The sequence below is a fragment of the Lonchura striata genome, chromosome Z (genome assembly GCF_046129695.1).
Source record: "Lonchura striata isolate bLonStr1 chromosome Z, bLonStr1.mat, whole genome shotgun sequence".
Classification (NCBI taxonomy): Eukaryota; Metazoa; Chordata; class Aves; order Passeriformes; family Estrildidae; genus Lonchura; species Lonchura striata.
This window is the reverse complement of record NC_134642.1, coordinates 69,903,610-69,921,321: the sequence shown is the minus strand read 5'-3', so window position 1 is coordinate 69,921,321 and position 17,712 is coordinate 69,903,610. Positions and strand designations below refer to the sequence as shown.

At 37.1% G+C, this 17,712-nt stretch overlaps 1 protein-coding gene across 1 annotated transcript in view; it reads left to right on the top strand.

Moving 5' to 3' along the window:
- RORB (RAR related orphan receptor B) overlaps positions 1-15,908 on the top strand; it is a 129,213-nt gene extending 113,305 nt beyond the window's left edge. The window contains exons 6-10 of the mRNA XM_021541521.2: positions 460-592; positions 2,786-2,893; positions 3,976-4,086; positions 7,988-8,100; positions 8,564-15,908. Coding sequence (XP_021397196.1) covers positions 460-592; positions 2,786-2,893; positions 3,976-4,086; positions 7,988-8,100; positions 8,564-8,716 — 618 coding nt within the window. The 3' untranslated portion in view covers positions 8,717-15,908. The remainder of the gene's footprint in view (positions 1-459; positions 593-2,785; positions 2,894-3,975; positions 4,087-7,987; positions 8,101-8,563) is intronic.
- The last annotated feature ends 1,804 nt before the right edge of the window (positions 15,909-17,712 follow it).

Below are 17,712 nucleotides of genomic sequence, written 5' to 3'. Positions count from 1 at the left end.
AAAATGATTATCAGTAAGTCAAAATTTTTATGCAATCTGTATTCAGATACTTCAATTATATGTTTTAAGTTTCAAACTAGGAAAAATACTCTGTTGAATCTATTAATAGCATTGTGCCATTGTCTAAGAGTACTGTGGAATCTGTACATTTTTTGTGCCACTATTAGTCTGTCCTGCACAAAAGCCAGCATTACAACCACATTTTAACACTGGTCAGTGCATTCTGCTCCTTTGAAGAGGCAATGCCAGAGTTCAGGTGAGTGGGACAATGGCTTGTGAAAATAACCTTCTTTTGAGAAGTGTTGGGTACCTAGAGAAAAAAAGATGCTGCTAGCTCTGCCTGGGTATGGGGTTGGAGTGTGAGGAATGCTGCTGTCTGCAAGGCCACCTGAAGAACTTAATGCACTGATGTACCTGCTTGCTCACCGCTTTGCTTTTCCATGTGTGTTTTCCTGGAAGACAAGAGAAGCTCTGTGGCAGCAGTGTGCCATTCAGATCACCCATGCTATCCAGTATGTGGTGGAGTTTGCAAAGCGCATAACAGGCTTCATGGAGCTCTGCCAGAATGACCAAATTCTCCTTCTTAAGTCAGGTGGGTAAACACCAGAGGCTTGAGACTAGTTTAGCACCCATCACCCTAGAAATGTGCTCTCCTGTCTTTTCTTGCAAATCATTTTAATTTTGAAGGATCCCTAATTCCTGTCTGTTGCATTAAGTATATTAACCTTGCTGTATTTTTCCACATTAATGATGTTACTGCCTTCCGATCACCTTCTCTCTACAGTCAGTTGTGATTATTAAGTACACACACACAAACACACACACAACCATTGCAAAAACTGCAGTCTCCAACCTGACATGTGGTGGAAGGAGCCTGCAAATTGAGCTGGTCAAATCAGTCATTTTCCACACTGCAAAATCCCCACTTGTCATTAATGAAATGAAGGCAGGCTCACTGGGGCCTGCCTCTGTGGTCATCTTTAATCTTTTTAATGAGACTACAGAAATACTCTACAGCCAATGCACAAGAGGGAAAATTCCTGCTGGTGCCAGTTGGTTTCAGAATAAATGAGAGCAGATTACAGCAGTGTACTCCAGCCATGCTCTCTCTGCATGCCAGGTTTGCATGTGTGTGCATAAGGGCATGGGGAAAAAGGTTTTCCTTTCATATCAAGGGACTCAGTAATTTCTGTCCTTCTAAAGAATCCTGACAAGATTTATTGTGACTGTGCAGTAATACTGCCAAGCCCAGGAAGACAGAATGGCATGATTAAGTGAACCACAAGAACCATGACTGGTAATTAACTACGTTTGCCCTGTCATATCAGTTTCTTGCTCTCTCCATGTGTAAAAGGTAGGGTGCCGTGTAAGGCAGCTTGTTAAAACTTAAGTGCTTCTATCTGAAGAGAAATCTCTTCACTAGGTCTGAAAGCATGATTTAGCACTCCAGGTACAGAAATCACAGACTATTCTGTATTGGAAGGGATCCACATGGATATTGAGACCAGATTTTCAGTGAATGGCCCAAACAGAGATCAAACCCACAACCCTGGCAATATTAACACCGTACTCCAACAAACTGAGCTGGCCTCAGTGGCAAAACCACTGGTGGAAGGAACAACTATTCTGAGGTGAAAGGGATCCAACAAGGATCATTGAGTCCAGCTCCTAAGTGGCCCATAGTGGAATCAAACCCACAACATTAGCTTTACGAGCACCATGACTGTGTCTTGGTGAGGGACTGGGCTCTGGCAATAGGCACTGCTGCAAAGGGAAATGATGCAGAGACACAGGGATCACACAGGCAACCTCCTAGAAAAAGGGAGTTATAGCACAATTTTTTTTTTTAAATCTCATACTAATTTTGAATTTTCTGCAGATGCCAGTGCACCCCCAGAAAATTTCATTTGACTGGCAAAGCTAACAACACAAGTGCACCTTCAGGAAAAGATTTAGTTCACTCTACTGTTGGAAAACATTGTTTACCTGTAGCATATAAAAATATGTCAGGTTTTATTTTCTCTTTTGCTGTTAATGCTGACCAGGAGTTAGAAAATGAGGACTTTTCTCTCAAAAGCATATCTATGGAAGAATCCTCAAATTCAAGGTTCATCTTACAGGAGATCTAGATTTAGTTAAGAGATCTTAAAATTCTTTCTTCTGCTTTTCTTACTGCATATTTTTGCAGTTAGGAAATAAGGAGTAAAAAATAAATGTCTCTTTCTCTGTTCAACAACCAGTAAAAAAGAAAAATAAAAACAACCAAGAAGAAAAATGTATTTTATGGGTGCTCTTAGATGTGCTTTAACTTGTACATTCTTTCTAAAAGTGCTTTGTGATGTTCTCCATGTCCAGCCAAAATAAGCTGGGATTTTTATATGCCTTGAACAAAGCTGATTTTTGTTATTAAAAAAAAAGTTTAATTATTAAAAATGAGTTACAGTAAATGCCTATTTTTCAGGATAAATTATTTCAAACTGAAATTACTTGCCCAAGATCTAAATTCAGATTCAGTCCAGGCTGCTAATTTTCTGCAAAAGATGAAACAGTCAGCCTATAGAAAAGGTGATTAAACTGGACCAGAAATGACCCCTTTCTATACTCAAAGCAGGCAGAAATATTTTTTCTTGCATTCACAGATGTATAATCTAGATGTCTTCAAAGAGTGCCTGTCCCTTCTAGTGTTTTTAATGACTGATGGCTTAGTAAATATCTTCTTGAGATTCCTGTGCTCTGATGTTAGGCAATAATACCTGTTACCTTTACTCTTTTGTCTGTCTGCTAGGCTGCTTGGAAGTGGTTTTGGTGAGAATGTGCCGTGCCTTCAACCCACTTAACAATACTGTTCTGTTTGAAGGAAAGTATGGAGGGATGCAAATGTTTAAAGCTTTGGGTATGTTGCTCTTCTTTTTTCCAACCAACTGCATTGCGCCACATTGCAAGAAATTTGTCTTTACAAGAATTGTGATCCACAGTGGAAATCTCCAGTAAATGTTGAATCCCCAAGTCTCCAAATGCCTAGGTTGGAACAGAAAAAGAAAAAAAGAGGTGACTCCGTTAGCTGCTAGCAATTATAGGTGTTTTTCTCTAATAAAAGAGAACATCAAGGGTTTTCCAAATTTCTTGCCTTCTGTTTTGATGAACCATGAGTTTATGGCAGGAACCAAGCTGTTTATCTCTACTGTTACACTTGAGGTATCAAATCCCTCCCACTACTTGTGTCCTGCAGAAGGCAATTTTAGCCCCAGTAATGAGGAGTCTGAAATAATGAACTGGTGCAACTTGCTGAAAATACTGCTTCGCCTGAAACTTTTAAGTAAGCTCATTTAGATTCATGTACTGAAAAAATTACTTGGTTTCTCAACATGATATTTAGTGCTACCTGAAATATTAATAGTGAAGTGTTTATGTTTTGGGCATTCATCAGACTGATATTATCAGAAATTGATTCAAGACCAAACTCAAAGAGAGAAATTGCCTTCAAGTATCATATCATATACATTTTTTTTTCTTAGTGTGTGTCATAAATAACTTCTTTACAAGTTTAAAGCATTTGTGAATGTGTATTGTTGGATTCATTTTTTTATCTTTATGATGCTTTTGCAAATTTTCATAAACATTTGTACTGTTAATTAGTGACATTATATATGAAAGTTATTTAGGGCTTGTCTTCCACCTCCTTAGATTTAATATTTGTTTAGAAATACCACCTCTTGCCTCAGAGCAAGGGAAAAGAGTATTCTCTTCTAAGATGTCTATGCAATTTTTGTACTTGACCCTAATTCTTGATTTTTTTTTTTTGTTTCAGAGTACATTTTAGTGCCATTTTCAGGTTAGGTGGAATTGTAACAGTTAATAAATAGCACTTGCTTTAGCAGTACAGAAATTCAGTAACAACTTTTTCTGACACCAAAACAATCCCTGCTGGTTGAAGAGCTGATTTTTAGCATTGGTTTTGTCCTCTTTGGTCTGCAGGTTCTGATGATCTGGTAAATGAAGCATTTGACTTTGCAAAGAATTTATGTTCCTTACAGCTGACTGAGGAGGAGATTGCCTTGTTTTCGTCTGCTGTTCTGATATCACCAGGTAAGTTTTCATTCCAAACACTGGTTTTTTTTTCACTATTTATCCGCCTCTATTTCTGCACACCTGAATAGCTGTATAAGCTGCATCAAATAATGTTAAGCAATGTGTTAAGCAATGTATTAACAGTGGAAGAATGCCTGAATTACCCAAATATACCATCAGGAATTACATATACTGGAGATTGATCCAAAGTGTAACAAACGTGGAGCAGGATTGTGCAGACAACAAACGCAGGCTGGCCATGTAAAAAGAACCATGTTACTCAAAATGTGCATATTTCTCACCTTTTTCTGGGAGCAAAAAGTCACCACCCTGAGTAGGTTATATAGTCTATAACTATGATGGGCTTTTTTCTTGAGAATGAGAATGCAAACAGTAAAAATTGGCGAGCAGTCCTGTCTGAACTTAGGTCCAGCTGAGAGGTAGTGATTAGAAGTGTGATATGCTCTTTTTCATGTGTTCATATATCATAACTCTACATAGGCAAGAGTGCATTTAAGGGAGTGATGGCTGGCTGACCACAGAGGATAGGTCTGTTTTGTGATTAAGTTGACTCAGAAGGTAGATCTAGTATACAAGCTCACAGTTTAGTGTGGGTTTTTTAAATATGCCTCAGGGAATGTAGACACACATTTTCATCTAAGGCTAACGTCTTAAATAGCCTTACAAAAAAACACACCGTGATTTTTCAAACTTTTTCTGCTGAAGACTTCTAGGTCACCTTGCGCTTTTGCACATCTGTGTTTGAGATTATGTTAGTCAGAATTAGACTATCACAGATGGTGTCAACACATTAATTCTCATCATTAACAACACCTACTGAAAGGACTCTACTCTTTTTTTTCTACTTTGAGCAGTTCTTGCCACCGTCTGCTCAGAAGTGAAATAGTTAAGCCAGTGACTCTTCATGGGGTTATGCCAAAATGCTGCAGCCCTCCAAACACTGGCAATTTCCACCTCAAAGGTGTCCCAACTGTGTGCAGGCATGAGAACTGCCCCTGCACTACCCCCCCCCAGATATCCTGAGTTTCTCTGGGCAGCAGACTTGTAATGTCCCAATGGGTCTCTGCCCATCATTCCTCTCTCAGTCTGAAAAGACCAAAGCTGGGTGGGTGGCAGAGGGTGTTAGCTGCTGGAAAAATTAGGTAGAACCAAAATTCTGATTAATTTCTGCAGTTCTGCATATGTCCCTGTAGTTTGCAAGCCAGAGGATACACAATATCTCCTATTGCTTTAGCTAAAAAAAAACAAAACAAAACAAAACAAAAAACCCTAAATAACTCCTCTTTCATCAGGGCTGCTATGTTTGAGGGTGAGAAGACAGAGAAAATAGTCCAGGATGAACTGATGCTGAAATGTGCCATTTATTTTCTTACAAAAACAGTAACAGTAAACAATAGAGAAAGAAATACTTTCTTCCACACTTGATATCCTGGTTTCTTCACAATAAAGAGTTTCATCATGGGAACAAATTCAAAAATTTAAAAATTAAGCACTGCTTCACAGAAATCCCTGCACCAGTCCTTTCATTGACTAATGCAAGCATACAAAGATTCCGTATAGGAAGTACTCATATTCAGGTTTCTTTCCTGCAGAAGTCACAACCTGAAAGGTGATTCTTGCAGCTTTCATCTCAGTGTTTAGGCCTCTTATAGAAACCAGAGCAGTCCACTAGGAGTAAGGGGACCTGAGAACATCTATGAGTAATATTCATCAGTAGTTTTGCAAAGATTGCAAAGGCCAGTGTCACGTCCATTTTCCATCTGATCCAGCACAAATCTAGATTTTCCATTTCATGATGGATGTAACCATGCTGCTTCAAGGTTATTCTCTAGCTTGATCTGGGATTTCAAAAGCTGAATGTTTCACAAATCCAGTAAAGGCTACAGAGGCATCTCCACCTTCAAATGTACAAAAGAGGCATGTGGTAAGACAGGAACATGGCTGCTCCTTTGTGCCAGTCCCTCTCCTGAGACTTTCACTTGGCATTTTCCTTCTTCCCATCTTCCTTTTGGAAAAAGCAGATCTCTTCTGTTTGTGAGCTGCCTCTCATCTTCTTTTGTACACTGTTTTGTATACTGCCTAGTGGACAGTATACTCTTTGAAGATGGACAAGTTCAAAACTCAAGAGGAAAAATACACTATTGAATCACTGCTTCTTAGGTCCTTTAAAAGTGGTCAATGATCTATTGTCTTTCTCCTGCACTTCTGTGAATATAGCTAGAGTTACCTCTAAAATTCCAGCCAAATTTACAGTTGCTGTTCAGGTGGCAGAAACCACATTTTGGAAGACAAACTTAGCATCCATTAAAAAGGTTTACCTAGCTCTTGTAATGAATTTAAAAACTCTTGTGTAATATACAGCATGCTTCATGTCAGGCGAGTGACAAACCTGTCCTTCAGCCACCTCAGTCTATTTTTAACCTTATTCTTATTACAGAAAGGTAAGCCTTTAGGGATTGGTCTCTATGGTAAATCATTCTAACTCCAGTCTGCCTCAATAGACATTAATTTAACACTACTTAAAGACTAGGTTTTGCTATAACATAAAGTTTGGCACCTAACCTCTGATGTCTAAATATTACTATGTGCTTATTGTGTAGAAAGTGGATGTGTTCTCAGGTAATTGTATTTCTAGGGCCACTGATGGCACCAGATCCCTTGGTTTACCTTTGGGGAGCACAGTTCTCTAACATTTACAAAATATTGTTCTCTTTTCCTGATCATCTGTTAAGTAGCTGAGGTTTGTTTTTGTCCCTTTTCCCAGTACTTGAAAATCAACTCTTCATACACCCCTCCCTAGAGACAGTCAGACAAATGGCAGAATTGTTCTACTCCTCTGATGAAATGTTGCTCAATTCCAGCCTATGTGGCATGTGTGTTCTTTGAAGTGGTTAACTTAATTCGTGTGACTTATTTTAGTGATGGGGAATAGGTGAAAGAAAAGTGAAAGGGGTTTTTCCTGAATTTTTCAATTTATACATGAAGATTCAGGCCTGTGATAAAAGAAGTCTTCCTATTTCCCATATGAAAGCTAAAATCTATAGCCAAGAATTGGTCTGGATTGAGGGAGAAAAAAATAGTTGCAGTGTGGGAAAACAGAAGGTTTTGTGGTGCTGCAAGCACACTGCATTAATGGGTTTGGATTGTCTTGGATTCTGCTACTTCTCTTTCTGTGTGTTTGTCTCCAGAACCTATGACTTGTGAAAATACAGATCGTAAGGACAACCTCCTGCAAGTGGGGTTTGAGTCCAGTAGAAGCCATATAGGTTTAAAAACAACTGTGTAGCTGTTATTCTTCCAGATAATCTTGTATTTTGTGTTGTTTAAGAGAACATTTTTAAATAATGAGAAACTTGCACTTTACTATTCTTTTGAATTATTGAAAAAAAATTCTCATGAAGAAAGCATTTTTATTTTTATTTAGAATATATTTTTCTCAAAATATTAGCCTAGTAAATAATGAGATATATTAATGTTCGAATAATTATATTATTCAAGATCTTATTTTCAAATAACTGTTTTGATCAGTAAGTTTATTATTTATGTATTAAGACACTAAGATGACATGACATGTTTATCACCTAGCCAATATGAAATTAGAACACTGATTGTACCAACAGAAATTAATAAAATGTTGAGCTATGTTCCCATCTTTATGCCTAGCATCCTGTTTTAAACAAATAGATGCAGAGCCAACACTGTGTTCCTGTATTTTTTATATGTGTTAATTAAATGTTCAGGTGATCCTTTAAGGGGTTAAGACACTTTGCCTCTGAAAGACTGTCTTTCCTCATGAGATTTATTATTCCTGTGGATACTTGCCAGCACAATACCTGCGTGTACCATGCGCATGCCTTACATCTGTGCATTCTTTAACTTTTGTTTTTCTTTTTTTCAGATCGAGCCTGGTTAATAGAGCCAAGGAAAGTCCAGAAGCTTCAGGAAAAGATTTACTTTGCACTTCAGCATGTTATTCAGAAGAACCACCTCGACGAGGAGACATTGACAAAGGTAAGTTCTTTAAACAAAATACCAAGCAGTCCTCAAGCACGACTCTTCTCTTTCTGCAGCCATTTCTGTAAGTATTGTCACATTAATGTAAGCTAAAAGAAATGAACTGTGTTCTTGCCAAGTCAGGCTTATCTGACTCTTGTCCCTGTTGCCTCTTACTCAATATCCCAGTAATTTTAATTCATACCCTATAAAGAATGTGACTGCCTTAAAAATGTGCTCATTGAGGCTGTTCCTTGTTTCATGCATTTTTGGCACTTAGTTAAAACTTTGGGGGCAACTGTTTATAGGCTCTTACAGTAAAAACAATGTCTATTCCTGTGGATGGGTTTTGATGGAGCTTAGAGTATCACTTTCACTTACTCAGCAAGATGCTAACATAGTTCATTTTGGAAAGTGTAATTTATACAAAATATGCTTCCACCTTCTTCCTTTTTTTTTTGTTTGTTTCAATGTCTTACAGTTAATAGCCAAGATACCAACAATTACTGCACTTTGCAACTTGCATGGAGAGAAACTGCAGGTATTTAAGCAATCTCATCCAGACATAGTGAACACACTGTTTCCTCCATTATACAAGGAGCTTTTCAATCCAGATTCAACTGGCTGCAAGTGAAGGGGATAATAGAATTTTCACGTAGTCATGGAATGCATCACTAGTAAGACAAAGAGAAATGTTTTCATGAAGAAATTATTTAAAATGTCACTACTGCAACACTAGGAATGTCCTGCACTTAATAGAATTATTTTTCACCGCTACAGTTTGAAGAATGTAAATATGCAACTCTGAGTGGGGATGTCTTTTTGCTCTTTTGTTTACTTTTCCTTTTTTTTTTTTTTTTTCATTTTTGAACTGACAATGAATATACAAATATAGGACACTGGGTTTTACTTTTTTTTTTAATTTACTTTTACTGGGGGATGTTTTGGGAGACAACTGTTCCTAGAATTTTATTGTAGATATACATGATAATAGAGCAGTACTTTGCAGTATTACTCTTGCTGTTTATTGTTAAAATATAATTTAAGAAAATTCCACGTATTAGACTGCCTAGTTCTATGTTTTTAGATAGTTTAATGCATGTGGAAATTTGTAGCTGTCTTGGAAATTATGGTGCAGATATGGAAGATACACACATTCACATATATATACACATATATATGTGTATGTATGTATATATGTATGTATGCTTTATATGCATACATGCTATAATTTAAAATCACATGCCTACATTTAAAGGATGCTCAACCCAGCTGTCATGTATTTCTTACTCTCCAAGCAATGTATTAGATTACTTTGGGCAATCAAAATTTGCTTTGCCAGAGTTAAATTGTCAGCTGCCAATGTGTAATGACAGGATCACTTCTGACATGTATGTAATGTAATGCATGTGTACTGTGTGTAAATCTAACACCAGGAATGTATCAATGGTGCAAAAGCCTTGTCTGGATGGTTTTAGTGAAAAGAGGAATAGGATTGGGATTTTTTTTTTTTTTTCTCACTGTTACAGGGATAGAACATATTTAAAAGTGAAGATAATAGGACCTGATCTCAGTAAAGTATCTGAAACATGGAGTAAAAATGTAGACAATCCCATATGTACATTTTTGTGATTTCATACATGATTTTGTTTTATATATACTGCTTTGAAAAGTAGCTTCAGTTTTTTGCTGAACTCATTAGAAAGATAGGTGGTAAGCTCAGTGAAAACCATGGCAAGCCTAAAATGTAACTCTGAAGAGGAAGGAAAGGAGGGAAGGAGGAAGAAAGTCAAAAGTGAGTGAAGTCTGTGGTTACTACAAACAACAGTGTAATTGTCACTGTTTCTGATAGTCATCATCTAGATGGGACTGATGGTTTCCATTACACTCATACATCTGTGTATGTTTTAAACACATGCATATATGTATGTATATATCTGTATGTATATTACTGTATATATATATGCATATATAGGATTTATTTTAGATGCATTTCAGGAGTGGAGCACAGGATTGGAGCGTTCTTTTTGTCTGTCTCTGAATTGACTGTATGTGCATTTCCTTGCAAAACCAAAGGCAAACACAGAGGGGAGCGGAAGGCTGCCATGGACTTAGTATTGTGAATTAATTAAGTTTAATCAGCAATTATTAATGTATCTGCATTCTGCCAGTAGTACAAAACACAGATGTTTTAGCTATGAAAGAGGGATTCAATTTCTGTTACATCTCTATATCCACTTTTACCCATTGTGAACTTTTTCAGAACAGTCTCCTCCTGGGATGACAGCGAAGGGCATAGAGCAGAAATCAGAAGAAGCAGGCAGTAGAGAAGAAAGGAAGTGAAGGCAGGATCACAAGCAGATGTGTTTATTTATTTCAAACCAGTGCAGAAGCCAGTGCAATCTGAGGCAAGGCAAGGGGAAGCACAAAGGACCTGCCCATTTGCCAGGCTCATGGAGGGGCAGTGTCACAGGGAGCCCACAGGTGGGCCCTGGGGTGGGTGAAGAAAATTGATCTGTTGTAGTGATAACTTAATTCCTTGTGCAGCTCTGGTCTCAAGCTTTTCTTTTCTGCATGAGCAGATAATTCACAGGCTATTTCAAGTACTTTGAGGAGCTCTCCCTTGCCTTCCATCAGTCAGTTTGCAAGTTTGCATACATATTTTGTGGCAGAATCAAGTCTAGAGAATATCACAATTTTTTTGTTCTGTTTTAGCAATGCCAGAGCAGCTACAAGAGTAATTAGAAATGCTCAGCTAATAAATATTTCTGTGCAGATCCATTGCAACTTAGAAAAAAATCTGTCCAGCAAATTTAGTTGTGAGAATTTTGTTGCAAATGTGACATACTCTTCAAAATTGCTTAATGCTATAGAACAGCAGTTACTAAAGTTACCTTTTCTGCTCCAAATTCAGAGCACATTTCTCTAGAGACTATCTTAAAATGTCTTCAATTAATGTAATAAAGCATTTCTCTTGATGCTTCTTTATACCACTCTAACTGTAAAACTGACATTGCTTTATAAGGTGAGATACCTGTTTGCAGCCCTTCTTGTATGGCAAATCCAAGAAAAATATCCCAAATTTGATGTTTATATCAAAACGCAATGTCTACATACTATTTATGTAAGTTTTATCGGGGGAAAAATTGAGTTACACTGAACTCTAGAAGTGCTGTTTTAATTGCAGGGGATTCGTGTTTTTCTTCATTTCCCAACATAAGAACACACACATACTGTTTGAAATATTTTATAAATTCATTTGCAGTATATCAAAAGTATATATTTAGCCAACCCATAGAAATATAGAATAAGTAATAAATAATACTGTTCATAGTGCTGCTTATTAAAGAGGTTTGTCATGTTTATAAATAGACCTTCACAATTGTGTGTTGCATCCTGAAAGTGTTGTTTTCTTCTCTAATAAGCTAATCACTTCTTGGGATTTTTGAATTACTTCTCAGGCAAGATAACTAAATAGAGGTCACCAGTGAAAATGGCTAATCATTACCTGCAAGGCCTTTAGTCTGTAAAGAACTATTCTTAGATCACTTCCAATCAGTAATAATTATTATCACATTTTAAAGATGTGGAAATGAAAGTAAAAAGGTTAAGTAACTTGTGAGACACCACTAAGGTAGAAATATCCAGTTTAGAAATAAAAGTGGATTCTTCGCTTTTATCCTAAAACTTCTAATACCCACCATACAAGATCTTCATTGTCATTGATACAAATTTTTGTTATTATTAGTAAAGGATTTGAGCAGATAGTAGTCTTGCTTACTTGGAAAATGAAAATTCATTTTCAAAAATTATTTATTTATGGAAATGTGCTGTGGTAACTGCAATTAGATTTTGTTTAATTTTCTGTCATTTGGGCTTGGCCACATAGGTACAGTACCTCTGTTGCCCTTCATTGACTGAGTGTAGAACAACATATAATGATCCCATGCCACAGGCTGGATTTTTGGTATTGCTTTTGCTGACATAGTCTCTTAGAATCATAATTTCAAATTATTGATATTGGACATCACATATTCAAGTTATCCATTGACTTTTGAGGATAAAATAGAATTAAGATTAGTAAATAGCTTCATAATTCACACCACTAGTTCTTCATTTTCGTTTTTTTTGGCTTTTAGTAGTCCATGGTAGAACCTTTTCAAATGATAGAAGCTTTTCAAATAAGTATCTAAAACTAAATTTGTCACATCTTCTTTCAGTAGTAACTGGATATGTTTGTTGATTTTTTTAGTGACAAACTTTTCAAATAAGACACATCTTTTTAATGATTGATTAACCTGGAACCTGTAACAAAAACATATTTAAAGCATGTATTAAATCTATTACTTCTAGCATTGCTCTCCAGTAATTCAACTATATTATGCTAAATTGCCCTTGGCATTGAGGAAGCAGATGTACAGTGTTCATTATACTACCACAAAGACTTCATTTTGTTGTAAATATCACTCTTGTCTGCTCTTTTTATAAAGAATTAATTCTAAGATTCATATTTCCTTCTAATGGAAATTGCTAGAAAAGAAACGTGGTAGTAGGAGGCACCTCAGTTGGGGAAACTTGTTTCCAAAAGCAACATACAGGTTTTGATTGGCTTGTGAATGAACAGCATTAATGAATTGATTCTGCAAGTTGTCAGACACTCAGCTCTAACTAGAGTCACTAAAAATTGAGGCATTTCAGCCAAGAAGGTGCTCAACTGGTAGCAAGACTGGGGGCCCTTGGCATTAAGAGGTCCCTTTTGAGCTCTGTTGAGCAGAAGGCAGATGATACTCTACTAAATGCTTTAAGTTCATGCTCTGTGTTGTTCATTTCAGCCCAGTTTCACAGGGGTCAGTTTATTTTCCTGTTGCACCTTGAGCACCAGTGCTGTTTCAATACCTGTGCCAAGTTATGGTGCTGAGGTGGAGCAGCTACCAGAGCTGCCCATGAAAATGAGCTTTGTTATGCGATTTCCTTTGTTCAGTTTTACAGTGGCAGCTTGCGTAGTCGTGTGGTTCCCTTTGGGACAGTTTGCAGGATTTCTGATATAACAACTTCTACACAAAGGGGATGCAAAGATGCTCCTGTGTGCTAGCCTCTTGGCCTCCCTCTACAAGGCTGTATGAACTTCTCTAAGATTGCAGCAGCCTCACAAACTGGGCAGGCAGCTTAGTTAGAGATGTGGAGCTGATGGCTCCTTTCCCTCTTGACTTTTCCACCCCTCTGAAGCTGTGCTTCAAACGTCATTTGAAAGATGTTCAGGCTCCCCCATTCCTTCTCCTCCCTCCCAACTCTGCATTGACTGTGCTGTTTCCAGAAGATCTAAGGTCCAGCCCGGAAGGTGGTTCCTATTTTCAGTCATTGTCTTTTGAACATCCCAGGAATATAGCACATAAGATCAAACTGAAACACAAAAGACTTTTTTTTTTGTCAAATTCACTATGTCTTGGGTTATATGAAATGGAACCCTGAGAAAAAACAGTTTGCTTTTCCCTGGCCATAAAATAGTAGTGCATTTACACCTACTAGCCTGTCCCAGCACCTTCTGTCTCCACTCTAGAAACTAAAACCTATCTCTGACATCCATGAGGAACAGTGTGCTGGAGGCCCTGTCCTCATCTTTACTCTTTAAGTTTCACACTTCGTAAATGACAATCACTGCTTGATGCAAACGTTGCACTCTATGCCACTCAGGGATGTTTCATTACTGAAAGTAATTATAAATATAACAGTGATAATATGGTAAAGAATGTTAGAGGCTTTGAAGGGCAAGGCTTGAGCTGCCCAAATGAACATGACCCAGACAAGGCTTTCAAGCCAATGATTAGAAGCAACATTGCTATAAACTGAATTCACTGTCAGTATTTCCTCAGCTTGATCCGTTAGACTTTGCCTGTTGTTCCACAGTCAGCAGAGTTCTACTGACCCATCACTCTCATGATGTTAAGGTTCTTTTGGGAACAAAATGTAAGCAAGCTTTGTATGAGCTACTGAATTTAGACAAAGTTTCAAAGTACCCACTTTATGTACCATTAACATGACCTCATATTCAGACTTGCTGCAGGCATGTAAGAGGAAAGATGAAGACATGGAATAAGTGATTCTTGTTAACAATGACAAGAGCACTGAGCTAGGACATGGAGAAGTGACTGTGAAGAACAAGTAAACATGAGCAAGTGGCTAACAGCTACCATTTTCTCTCAGGGATGCACAAAATCATAGCTAGCCCACGACTCTGTAGCAATACTTCTCCATGGTATGATTAGTCCCTTTCTCACACCAAGAAAACATTACCCCACGTTATATTGTACCAGTGAAAAGTACTCTCACTTCCTAGAGTTTTGAAATGTGCTTATCTGTAGGTTTACACCACAGATTTTCTGTCATTACAAGAATGCACACAGAAGGATAAATTGCAGTGGATTACATTGCCAGTCATTAAGTTAATGCATGTCTTGAACCAAGAGGTTTTCTTCAGCTCTGAATATGATCATTGCTCACTGTGTCACCACAGTGAGTATGTGAGGTTTTTGACTCCCTCCACCTAGAAGACTGATGGACAGCTTCAGGAGGTGCAGAGCATCCCTATGCATCAGAATCTTCACCATCATATTCTTTGCCAAGGGTCCCATTGCAATTTTTATTTTAATCCTTCAGGTTGCTAGGAGCCATGTCCATATGACTGAAGTTCTTCTTACCGTGATAGCTTCCCATTAAAAGATTCAGTCTTATGGTCAGAGGATCTAGCCTCTCTTTCCTTTTCCTTTTACTCCTAACTCCTAGTGAATGAGGCTTGGAGTAGTAAAGGACTCATCTTCGTTCTTTCTCAAAGTTGACCAGTACTTGCAACCTGCAAGGGAAGCTCTACCCAGATGGTAGAAAGGAAGCTCCTTCCTCCTCTCCTTCATGCTCTCACTTAGCTGTATTGTACCTGCATGCATCGTTCCTGCATGTGTTGTCCCTGCATGACTGTGTGACAATGCCCCACTAAGTTATCATCCCAGCAGCTGTTTGCAGCTCTAAAAGCCCCTTGTGTATTCAGTCTGCAGACAAGAGTCATTGTGAAAAGAAGAGGCCTAAAACTTCCACAGTGGTAGCTCACAAATCAGTAACTCTCCTCAAAAGTCAGGCTGAATGTCCAGGGGCAGCTGTGTGTGTGTCCTCCAGATGATCTTTGCGTTGCATTTCTGTTGAGATGATAAGGCAATAAACAAAATGCTCCGGGAAAGGAGTATTTCCTGGGTGTTACTGCAGGCAGCGAGAATAATACTGCTGACAGTGAGTTCAGTAACATGATGTACTACATTTGCATAATTTCATCGTCCTCGCAATTCAAGCACAGCACACAGGGAAAGTGAAAGAAAACAGCGTTGGATATAGCAGCAATAAGTAAATTGTAATTGTTTCTTTGTAACTGTACTTGCAGAAATTGTTTGCTTTGCACGTGGTCTTCTGTACAATAACATAAAGAAAAAAATCAACTAATGTAGATATTGTGATTTTGCATATTTTTTTTCATTTGTTGGATATAGCTGCTAATTTTGAATGAAGATACTGCTGTTGAGAAAACTTTTTGTGCTTCAAGAAAATGCTGAGGTCCTTGTTTATAACTATACATGAACAGCAGTAAAGTATATTCAATATATGACTCTGTCTGGAGATATTGAAAAAAAAATGGCTTCTAGTTTTCAATATTAGGAACATATTGGCCCGCTATTTGGGCAACAGGAATGCAACTGCATTAAAATACAAGCAGGAGCAGATGGTTAAGCACCAAGAACAGGAAAGAACAAGCTTTACCTTGACAACTGTTTCAGATAAAACCAGCTTATTTGGAAAAAAAAAAAAAAAAAAAAAGCACTTATACTTGTCTTGATTAGACACACAGCTTAATTAAGTCAAAGTAACTACATTAGGCTGTTGACTTTGGGGATTCAGATTCAGATGCACTACATTTGTGGATTTTTTAATGTGTCACTTCAATGTCAGAATCAGGCAAAAAAGGTGTTTTGTTGTTAGTAAAAAAAGCTAATAATCATTTAACCCTATAGAGTGTGGACCACACATTCTCATGCAGTATATGGGGATTTTTTGTGCACTTATTTTTAAAAAGCCACTGAGTAGCATAGCCAGTAAACTAGCCATGATAGTCTTTGCCTCTTGTGTGACTGCCATGTGATCTCTAGTACACTTTTGGGAGTGGCTCTGTGATTGTACTTGTGGCAACAAATAAAGCACAACTGAACTCTAAGCTGTTACCAACACTCAGCTAAATCAAATGCATTGGGTATTTTGAGATTTATGCTAATCTATATAATTCCCATGTTAAACTAATTACTTCAGTTGTAATGAATGGATGATATAATGAATATAGGAATAATAACAGCAAAAAAAATCCCTTATTTTACAACTGCACTCTCTGCCTCATTTGATTAACACTAAAGAAGTTACTTAAAAACTAAACAAACAAAACAAGAAGAAAAAAACCTGAGTATGTATTGTAGAAATGTAGAAGACAAATAAAATATTTTTTCATATGTAATTACTTTTAATATATGCTTGTGAAAGGTCTGATACTATGTATGCTGTCTCTGTAATTTTTGCTGTAAATAACTTGGGACAGTGAATACACTGATTTTTTCTATGTCTCTGTTTAAACATAAGACTTTGTAATGTTGGCTTTTTTTTAAAGAGAAAAAACATCAAAGAGCAAATTATGTACTTGTTTCCTGTAAGTGTAATGTACTCTTCAGTTTTTATGGAAACTGATTGTAATAGATAAGGCCTTTTGACCAGCTGTTGATATTTAGTGTATGCTTCTGTACATAATTGGGAAAAAAATGCCAGATTGTCAGTGAAACATGATCCCAGCAAGTCTGTAAAGTGAGTATTATAATAATTCCTGCAGACTGCATTTGACTGATTTCAAGAAAAGTTGTTCGAGCAAATAATGCTTCCTTACAGCATATGGCTTTTATGAATCCTTCTGACATTACTTATATTAATAGAAACATTTCTCTCTTTCCAATGAGCAAAATATTTTTGTATGCCTTTAATTTCTTATTCAGATTTGAGGTCAGGTCACTTATTAGCTGTAATCTGAAGCCATAACTGATCTTCACCAAATGCACATTTTAAAGATCATAATGGAAAAAAGAAACTATGTCCAGTTTATCAACAGCTGTAATGTAATGCAGGCAGGAGCATAAATAATTAGGAAAGTACTTAGATGCTATTCTGGCATCCAAATGTGACTTTAATGGCTAGTATTTTGTGATTACCAATTTATAAAAAAAAAAATAAAAACCTAATTAAGATAGATATTTAGATTTAAATGAAGCTTTCTAATATTTTTGGAATATCCCTGAAAATGCTTTTAGGATTATGAGAAGAAATGATTTTTCATATACTTCCCACTTTCAAATATCTAATGTTTTTATCCTATTTCCAGTTCATTTTGTTAGAGTGAAATAAGATGTTAAGGATCCAGGATCCAAGCCCTGAGCTATTTGGTGCTTGGCTGTAGTTATATTGTTGTAAATCAGTTTAATTTTAATTTTAGGGGTGTGCTGTTTTTTATTTGGTAAGCATGTTTACCACTGTTGGTAACACACAAGAGTTACATTGCCTGTC